Raw genomic sequence first — 9,479 nt, forward strand, 5'->3', positions numbered from 1 at the left:
CCCATTGCAGCCCCCAGCACAAGGAGGAAGGACACAACCAGCCAGGCTCACGGGAAGAGTTTATTTGTGATGGGATACTCCCATGCACGCCCAGGATCAGGCACTGCAGGCATCCCCCCGATACGGTGGGGAGGGACGAGCCAGCACCTCGCTGCCCATGGCTCACCACCACAGCTGGGTCAGCACAGGACCCCCAGCAGGGATGGGGGTGTGAAAGGAAATCCTGGCACCCAAACTCATTCGTTTTACGTTCAGGTGAGGCTGCCGCCAGCCAGCAGCGGGGGGCCAGTGTTTGGGCAGCAGAACCCAGCCCAGCCCACGGGGACAGATCCACGTTGCAGGATCTGGGCCGTACGAGTGGTTCAGGGTGGGATGGAGAGGTGGAGAAGGGATTGGGGATGGAGATAGAGGTGGGAATAGAGGTTGGGCATTTTGCAGTCACCCTGAGAGATGTCAAGGCTGAATCCCTAGTCCTGAAAATATTAACGAGTCCCTTAACCTGATTTGGAAGTCCAAGCCCCAGGAGTGGAAGAGGAAGCGGCCGAGGCCGCTGGGGTTCCCCGCAGCCCCGCCGGCGTGACGAGGCCGGTTGGCTCCTGCCGTTGCCGTCTGCGAGTGCAGGCACATCCCAAGGGAAGGGAGCCAGGATCCCGAACCAAACGGCAGAGCAAGTCCAGCCAGCTGGGGAGATGGCTCCTAGTTCCACACGTGGCGCTGGCAGTGTGCGACGGCCTGCGGGAGGGACGGGCATGGCTCTGGGCTGCGGGGACCGGCGGCACCCTGCCGGCCCCGGGGAGGGGACACGGCCGGCACTTACATTGCACTCGACCGCCGTGGCCATGTTCTTGCACCAGTACTGCGGGCCCCAAGCACAGGGGGCCGAGCCCAGGAGATCCTCCTTGCCCGAGTCACAGGCTCTGATTTTCTGCATTGCAAAGGAAAAGGGTGGGAGGGAGAGAAAGAGAACCTCCATGAGGAGCCTCTGATCACCCCGGCCCTCTCCCAGCCCGCAGGCTCGCAGAAAGGATGCACATCTTGGCCCGGGCCGCCCCAGGGATGAGGACACTCACAGTGCAGACGAAGGTGGGGTCCATCATCTGCACGAAGAGCCGCACGGCCGCCGGCTCGTACTGCAACACCAGCGCCTGGCACTGGGAGGGAGAGAGGGGTGAGCCCGGCGGGGCCATCGCGGGTGGTTTTCTTGGGTTGGGTGTGCCCCCTCAGCTCACCTTGCTGGTGAGCGGCATGGGCAGCATGGCGCAGCCCTTCTCCAGCACCTCGCCCAGCTCCTCCAGCGTCTCGTTCTTCAGCAGCTCGTTGTCGAAGTAGGTGATGACGATCTGGCAGACGTTGCAGAAGGCGCCCGTGCTGACCGCCAGCTGCTCCAGGGATTCCGCCCCTGGAGGACACGGCCGTCAGCACCCAGCGGAGGGGACACCCCGCTCCCCGGGGTCGGGGTGCCAGCTCACCGGGCCGGGTGTCCCCGCTGCGGGGGCAGCAGCGCAGCATGGTGCAGACGGCCGCGGGGTCGGTGGCCTCCAGCAGCATGATCACCACGGCTTTGCCGTAGGAGTTGACAAAGTCCTTGCACTGCCCGATGACGCCGTGGGGCAGCATGTAACACACCTTCTCGAGGTCATTCACCAGCTGCTCCTGCCGGCACAAGGCAGAAGAGGGAAACCCCGGCTCCTTGCCGCCCCTTGGCCCCCTGTCCCAGCCCCGCAGCAGCACACCGCGGCGGTGGGGCTCACCTCTGTCACGTTGTTCTCCAGGAGGCTCTCGACTGTCTTCACGGTGAACTGGCACACGTCACACAGCGGAGTGCTCCCCACCCTGTCCTGTCGGGACAAGGAGGTGGGATGCATGCCGAGCCCCTCCAGAGCCACCCTCACCCTGTTCCGCCACCATCCCCCACGTAAGGCATTCCCCACCTCAGATAAATGGAGGTGCTTGAGGAAATAAAATACAAAATAAGGCTCCCCCTTTGCAGTGTTTGGATTTTAAGGAGCACAGCAGGACTGAGGGGGTCCCCACGTACCCCCAGCACGCTCAGGACCTGCATCACCCTCTCTGTGAGCAGTGTGTGGAGGGGCAGTGCTGAGTTGGAGGCACAGAGTCCCAGCTGGCCACACAGCTCCGTTGGGTCCTGGGGAGAGAGACATCCCAAGTCAGGCAGGCTTTGGCCCCAGGGAAGGGAATTTCAGCGTGCCAGAGCATGGATCTCACTTACCTCAGCCTGCTGCCAGTGGAGGGGCCAGAAAATGGCAAGAGAAAATGAAAACAAAATATAATTGCAGCAGTTGCAAGGCAGAGAGGAGGGGGAAAACAAATCAATATTTTGTCGGAATATTAGGCAGTGAGTTTAACAAAAAAAAGGAAGCATTTGCTGATGAGGCCCCTTGGCTGCACCCCTCAGGCCCCCAGATGGAACCCAGTGACCTCAGGGAGCCCTCAGCCTCTTACCAGGTAGTGCAGCAGCTGGGCAGCCGTGTCCGTGTACTCGGCCAGGGAGCGCTTGCACTGCGGGAGGGACACACAGCGTCAGGGCCGATCCTGGCCACCCCTCCCCATCTACAAGAGATGCTCCCATCGAGGAGGAGAAGGCAGCCCATCCCTGGAGGTGTCCAGGGCCAGGTAGGACAGGGCTTGAAGCAGCCTGGGATAGTGGAAGGAAGTCCCTGCCCATGGTGGAGTGAGATTGTCTTAAAGGGCCCTTCCAGTCCAAATCCTTGTGTGATTCCCTGCTGGCCCCTCACCCGCTGTGCCAGGTCGGGTGTCAGGGTCTCGCAGACGCGCTTGGCGTGGCCCACCAGCGCCCAGGTGAAGGCGGTGTTGGTCCCCAGCGCCTGCTGCACGGCCGTCACCAGCTGCAGGCAGTCCCCACACACCTCTTCCATCTCCTGCAGGATAACAAGGGCAGGGACACGTTGGTACCCCACAAAATAAAACCAATCCCCCCACCCCCAACCTGCATTTGCAGGGCTGGGATTTAAACACTGGCTGCAATTTGGGGCAGCACTCGGACCAGCATCTCTCATTTCTCTCCTGCATCCTGAAATATCCCCCCAAATTTGCAACACTGCCAGCCAGAAGTCATTTCAGCTCTGCAGAAATTTTAGGGGCTTTCTCTAATTGCTTTTAAGTAGGTGATACTTCTAAGGGGATTCTCACCCCTGAGCAGCATTAGGATACTGGCACAGATTGTCCAGAGAAGCTGTGGCTGCACCATTCCTGAAGTGTCCAAGGCCAGCTTGGATGAGGCTTGGAGCAACCTGGACATGTTCCCTGTCCATAGCAGGGCTTTAGAACAAGATGATCTGTAAGGTCCCTTCCGACCCAAACCATTCCATGGTTCCATGACCAGCACCATCCTTGCCTGGGCCACGGTACCTGAGGCCGATCCTGGGGATGGAGCAGGAGGGGCACGTTGGCCATGAAGGGGGCGATGAGGTCAGCAAAGTCCTGGGTGGGGCCTGTGGCTGCTGGTGGTGGCTGCTGATACTTCAAGGTCCCCGTGGGTCTGTCCCGGCGCAGGCACAACCTGATGGTCCCACACACCACCTTCGGGTCTGACTGCGGGAGCAGAGGGGTGGGGTGAGGGCTTGAGGCTGCACCTCCTCCATCACACCAACTCCCCTGCCCCCACCCTAGGTCATTTCCCTCTCCATCTTGTCCTTCAGATGGTTTGTCCCAGGCTCCAGGAGCATCCTTTGCCCTGCAAGCCCCGAAGACATCCCGAACTACGGAAAAACCCAAACCCGGGGCTCCCCCTGCATTACCAACACTTGCTTGCCCAGCTGGACAAGGACGAGGATGCCGGTGTCCACCATCCTCTTGCACTTGACAGACCAGTCCTGGAAGGGCAGGTATTGGCATCTCTTATCCAAGAAGAGCCGCAGCTTCTCCTGGGTGACAGAGAGAGAGTTCAGGGCCTCGGTGGGGTTGGTGGGGAGGAACAACAGCCCCACTCCCCCTTCCCACTGAGACCCACCTCGGTGCGGTTGTCCTGCAGGATCTTGCCCACCAGGGAGACTGCCACCTGGCACAGGTGACAGGGGATCCCCTTCTGCTGAGAGAGAGGGGACATGTCGGGATGCTGTCGTGGCACCCAGACCCTCCCCAGATCCCAATCCTCCACCCAAAAAACATCCCACGTGAACGGCCCGGGGGCACCCATTGACTTTTGCCATTTGCTCTGCGGACGCGCTGCTGCCGGATGCGGGGTGCTGGGGTGGGCAGGCCGGGATCCTCCCGCCATCTCCGCGTTCTGGGGCAGATGGGGCACCTCTCCCGCAGCCCCCCGCATCCCCTGCTCCCAGCACGGTTACCCCCAGCGCCCGGTCCCACGCGGTGAGCCGGCAGAGCTCCAGTGCCCCGCACTTGGCCGCGGTCGCCACGTCGCGGCACCAGTCCTCCGGCCGCTCGCCGCACTCGTGGAGGGGGCTGGCCCCGGCTGTGGGAGGGGAGAGGAGACTGTCAGCCCTCAAGGTACCCCAAGGCATCAAACTAGCCTCCCTGTCTGCACCGCAGTGAGCTAGGAGTGATGCTCCTCACCCTCCCGCTGTGATTTCTCTTCAATCCCAAAGTCGTGGAGGGGGTGTTTCATTTATAAATTTTTTTTTAAGGTCGGCTTCGCCAGGCTGCCAGCTTTTCCAATGGGACGTCATAGGGTCAGAAGCAAAGGGAATTTGGGGTTCATCCTCAGCCTCCCAGCACCCTCTGACACGCTGCGAATGCGGCTGCATAGAAAAGCAGCAGTAAATCTTGCAAAACGGGCAAACCCGGGGCGCCGGCGCTCAGCCCCGCACGGCAGCCAGATAATCACGCCACGGCTCCCGGCAACGATTGAGCAACCCCACTTTTGGTGGGGTTCTTTTGGTTTTATTTCCTCCCCACGACAGCATTTTCTGCTGGCTGTAAATCCCCGGCACGGCAGCGGCGGCATGGCCCGCCCCGGCAGCGCGGTGCCGTGGCGCAAGAGCTGCGCTTTAATTGTCACCTTGGTGTGTCAGGACTCATTTCTGATGGGGCGAGTGTTTGTTTCCACCGGGAACTGTGCCCACCCAGATGCGGCTGGGGAGGAGGCGGCGAGAAGGCACAACCCAAGCCCTTCACCGCCTTGCTTTGGCCGGGAGTTGCTCCGGGAGTTTGGGAGCAGCACCCGAGCAAAGGGACAAACAAGACCCTGCTGCAGACCTTTGAGCAAGAGGCGTTTCTAAGCAAAGCACAACCCTCCCCCCTCCAAGCATTTACATCCAGCTTTTATCCCCCAGCCCTGTCTATGATTTTGCAGAGCAGGAATAAAGCCAAAGGCAGAAGCTGCTCCTTCCACCCGACCCTGCCCTTATCGGGTTTCTCCCCAAAAGCCGCTTTCCCTGCATGCTGGATTTTGGCAACGCCTCCAGCTCATCCATGGGACTGCAGCGTGAGGTGCCCACGGCCGCCCTGGAAATTCTCGGGGGCTGGGGGTTGTGGGGAGAGGGCTCCCAAGCCCCCCACGCCATTCCCGCCTGCCCCAGGAGCGCTGGCGCGGCCCGGCGGGTGCCGGGTGGCGTTTCAGCCCCGATTTCCCCATCGGGCTGACAGCAGCGCTGGGGCAGGCGGGCCCCGGGGCAGGGCGAGTCCCCCCGGGTTCCCAGGCTTCCCACACACCTTCCCAGCTGCGCGATGCCGTGCTCGCCGCATCACCTCAGAGGGATATATTTATGTTTTTCAACCCTGGCCCCAGCATCAGGGCAAACAGGAATGGCAAGTCAGCGGAGGCATTAAGGGGCAGCACCAAAACCAAGGAGGCGGGAGACAACAACCCCAAAGCTTTCTTCTGAGCTGGTCCTGGAGCATCTCTCACGGAGCTGTGCTGGAGCCTGGAGCCCATGGTGGGGTCGGGAGGATCTAAAAGACACGGGTGGTTTGGCCCCGCACTTTTCCTGGCTCGCAGAGATCCTCAGCTCAGCACTTACTCCTCACCCTGCTCAAGCTGAAAGTCAGGCAGCAAGTTCTGAGACAGAACGTAATTAGGACCAATCGTAACACCCAGCAGCTGAGAGCAGGGGGAGCTTCCCCAGGTGGAAACCACTGCCACGGGGCAAGCAGCTGGGGCAACTGGTGTCCCGTGAGCTCTCCTACACGTCTCAAAGCCGTGCTGGAGCCACCTCATGCTGCCAGGCACACGGGCAGCAGGGTTATTAAATGATGCCATTTTTGGCAGAGGAGCAAAGCAGGGATGCTCCCGTGCCGCTGCGGCTCCAGGCCAGCCACAATTGCCCCGTTCCTGCGTGCCGGGCCCGGGGGATGGGGTGGGCTTTGCTCAGGGGGTATCCAGCAGGGAGCCCCAGCTCTGGCAGGGCTGTGCTGGCATTCCACGGAGCCTCGGAGCTCCCCGGCCGAGCCGGCCGAGCCTGGCGAGCCGGTTGTGACGTAAACCCCGGGGGTGGCAGCGTGGGCCCCAGCGCCCCAATTCCCGGCCTGGCGCACGCCCCTGTTACAGCAAGAACCATAAATACACTTTCCCCGGCTCCCAAGCCCTTCTCTCCAAAGCTCGCAGAGTCCCCGGTGCCGCAGCACCCCCGTGCCGCTCGGCCAAGCCCCGCCGGCTCCCGGGGTAGGCGGCACCGCCGGGCTGGACGTGCCGAGCACGGGTGAACTTTCCTGCTCTGCCTGGTGCTGGCTGGAACACCCGGTCACGTCCCCCCCCAGCCCGGGTCATGCATGTGCACCCACAAAACCTGGGCACATCACCTCAGGGGAGCCCAGTGGGCCAAGCCTGGGCTAACTGGGGTGCAAGGGGGGCTCTTCACGCTAAAACACGGGGGGTCTGCTTGCAACAGCAGGGCTTCTCTCATGCCGGGGGAGATTTCCCCAGGAAGCAGCGATTTGCCCTCAAGCAAGGAGCAGGGGTTGGAAGCAGGCCTTCCCCAGCTTGTTTCCTGGGGATGGGCAGGGGATGGATGACTAAGGGACAGCAGCAGAGGTTCGCCTGCAGGAAGATTCACTCACAGATACCCAAGTGCTGATGCTGAGAGGGCTCCTGAGGTGAGTAGACAACATCACCCCATCACCCTTCCCAAGCTCAGCAAGCCGCAGCAGAGCCAACTTCCTGCCTCCTGCATCTCCTATGAGGGCCCTGAGGAAAAGGGCAGCTTCATGGTCACTCTGTTGTGACAAACAAGTGGCTTCCCCCAGCTCACACATCGGCAGCCAGGCCCCAAAACCAAGGGCAGTAGAGAGAGCAGCTCCTCTCCCTCACCACTACAGACACTCTGTCATGGCTTCCCTCCTTCCATGCCCCAACACACCACCAGCTGTGCCTGAATCCCAGAGAAAGGAGGGAACAAACCCCTTTTGCCCTGAGATCACCTTTAAAGGCAGAAGCTCCCACTCTCACCTCCAGGTGGGTAACACAGACAGCGGTGCCACCTTCCCCAGCTCTCCTCTGCCCAACTCCAACACCAGAGGAAGCACATTATGGAGCTTAGACACCAAAGCTGGGAATAGTTTTGGGTCTCAGCAGGGTTTTCTGGGCTGTCCACATCCTACCTACCTCCAGGCCTGGCCTTACCTTGGTAGGAGCCCAGGCACACAGAAATGATCAGCACCAAGCCACTCCATTTGCTCTCCATGCCGTTCCTAAGAGTCCTCAGTGGCTGGTTCCTCTCCTGTGCTGCTCCCAGACTGAGGAATCTTGGATGGGCTGGGAGAAGCAGTAAGAATCCACACCTACGCAGGGCAATTACCACACCCCTCACTTTATGCCTTGATTATAAAATCATCACCAGGGAGGGAGGGACCAGAGGCAGGCAGGTATTCCCAGGAGGTCAGAAGCAGCCCAGAACCTGCTGCTCAACGCTAACCTGGCTGCAGAGGGTGGGCACGGACAGGGAAAAGCGTCCCAGAGCCACATGACAGCACCACGTTCTCTGCCTTTGAATGACATTTTTATATTTTATTTGGAATCCAGCAGGGAATGAGGACACACAGGAAGCCACATTAAGCACGAGTCAGCAGGGAAGGCCGGTATCAAGAAGTCCCTCTGGCCTGCGCAAGGCAGCGATTGCAACACGGGGCTGTTGCCTCACAGCAGGCGTTGTGTTTGTCCAGGGAAGAGAGAGGCAGCAATCCCAGGCAAGCCTCTTCCACCTGCAACCCTGCTCAGCAGAACAGAGGCTTGATGGGACACGCAGCATAATGGGAACCTGAATCCATTCAGTCCCAGATTCCCAGTGACACCTTGGGATGTGCCCTCTCCTGGCCCTGCATTCAAGGGGAACCTTAACAAGAACCTTTGCCACGGAGAAAAATGAAACACGCAAACTTATCGGTTTACGGAAGTTTTTATTGTTCATTAAGGAAGCTTTTGTGCAAAAAAAAAAAAAAACAAAAAAAAAAAAAACAAAAAAAAAACCCAAAAAAAACCACCAAAAAAAAAAAGAAAAAAAAAAATCAAGACAATGTTCTTTAGAAAGCAACTGCACAGTATCCCCCCAGCATGACTCAAGCAGGTCAGGTGCCACAGTCCACAGGAAGGGAGAAAACTAAAGGGACTCCCAGCAGCAGCACAGGACTTCCCCTGGTTCACCTTGCCCAGCATGAATCCTACTAAAAACCCCAGGAAAATAAAACCTTCCCAAGCTGCCAATGCAGCCCCACCACCCCCCAAGAAAGAGCCACACCATCCAGTTTAAAACACCAAATGCACCCTCCGTGCCGTGGTGTCACACAACCTGTCCCTCCAGGGCAGCGCTGCCGCAGGGACAGAGCCCATCTCCTATCTGCTCCATCTGCCCCATCCAGCTGGGATACACCACCAGAACCACTGCACAAGCCTGCCAGGACAGAAAGCTGCAGGTATTTTATGTCTTTAGGGGAAATTTTCCTTTTTTTTTTCCTCTTGTTTAACACCATGAGTGCTTCAGTAGTCAGGAAACAGGCGAGAGCAACCTCTGTTGCCATCTGCCAGCACTGCCCAGGCTTTTAGTATGCACACATATCAACTAAAAACCTGCAGTCCAGTGGTTTTCCAATGAAAAATACTCTACTTGCTGCTACAGCATTGTTACTGGAGCTCCTGGATGCCCCACACACCACAGGAACAGCAGGAGTTACCAGCATCCTTCTGAACAGGACTGGAATTTTCAAAGCTCCACATCTGCCCAGCTGCTCCTTCCCAAAGGTCTCCTCAGAGCTACTTCAGTGCCTCTGGCTTTGGGGATTAACTTGATCAGAAGTGCACACCCAAAGCAAGGTCCGTCCCAAGCAACACAAGCAGGATTCTCCCCACCAAGGCCCTTCACATCAAGGGCCTGCCATGTTCCCAGGATAGCAAGCCTGCCTTGAAGGCTTTTTTGGGGGGGATTTTAGGCCATTTAAGTGGAATTTTAGAGACGTGTGAAAGGCAGGCTGTCAAGTGTGCCAGCAGAGCTTTAAATAGCTGCTTTAGTGCTCCTACCACCTGCCACCTCTGCTTGCTGCATTTCCCAACA

The 9,479-nt window shown here is 59.0% G+C and overlaps 1 protein-coding gene and 1 long non-coding RNA gene across 5 annotated transcripts; one reads left to right on the forward strand and one right to left on the reverse strand.

Moving 5' to 3' along the window:
- Positions 1-47: 47 nt before the first annotated feature.
- On the reverse strand, positions 48-7,627 carry LOC128791235 (prosaposin-like). 3 transcript variants are annotated; one of them, XM_053948671.1, is made up of 14 exons: positions 7,559-7,627; positions 4,329-4,453; positions 3,992-4,066; positions 3,780-3,905; positions 3,391-3,573; positions 2,757-2,900; positions 2,464-2,520; positions 2,039-2,146; positions 1,752-1,838; positions 1,470-1,653; positions 1,230-1,399; positions 1,071-1,151; positions 818-925; positions 48-732 (listed from the first exon to the last, which is right to left on the reverse strand). In XM_053948671.1, exons 1-14 carry the CDS (start codon positions 7,617-7,619, stop codon positions 697-699), a joined length of 1,545 nt encoding a protein of 514 aa, XP_053804646.1. In that variant the 5' UTR covers positions 7,620-7,627; the 3' UTR covers positions 48-696. The 3 variants fall into 3 exon arrangements, with proteins under 3 accessions (XP_053804646.1, XP_053804647.1, XP_053804645.1); XM_053948672.1 differs by having other exon boundaries at positions 1,470-1,647; positions 3,992-4,069; XM_053948670.1 differs by having other exon boundaries at positions 3,992-4,069.
- LOC128791236 (uncharacterized) lies at positions 6,476-8,314 on the forward strand. 2 transcript variants are annotated; one of them, XR_008432011.1, is made up of 3 exons: positions 6,476-6,601; positions 6,828-7,032; positions 7,958-8,314. It is a non-coding gene; the product is annotated as an uncharacterized LOC128791236 (long non-coding RNA). The 2 variants fall into 2 exon arrangements; XR_008432010.1 differs by having other exon boundaries at positions 6,476-7,032.
- Positions 8,315-9,479: the final 1,165 nt, after the last annotated feature.

This window comes from Vidua chalybeata, chromosome 8 (assembly GCF_026979565.1).
Source record: "Vidua chalybeata isolate OUT-0048 chromosome 8, bVidCha1 merged haplotype, whole genome shotgun sequence".
In the NCBI taxonomy this organism is placed as follows: Eukaryota; Metazoa; Chordata; class Aves; order Passeriformes; family Viduidae; genus Vidua; species Vidua chalybeata.

Bases quoted from the DNA above. Each gene is read 5' to 3' on its own strand.
- LOC128791235 (XM_053948670.1), bottom strand. From the start codon at position 7,619: ATGGAGAGCAAATGGAGTGGCTTGGTGCTGATCATTTCTGTGTGCCTG. The intron at 3,906-3,991 runs GTGGGTCTCAGT...TCTGTCACCCAG, and splicing joins TGCAGGACAACCGCACCGAG to GAGAAGCTGCGGCTCTTCTT. The intron at 1,152-1,229 runs GTGAGCTGAGGG...TCTCCCTCCCAG, and splicing joins CCATGCCGCTCACCAGCAAG to TGCCAGGCGCTGGTGTTGCA.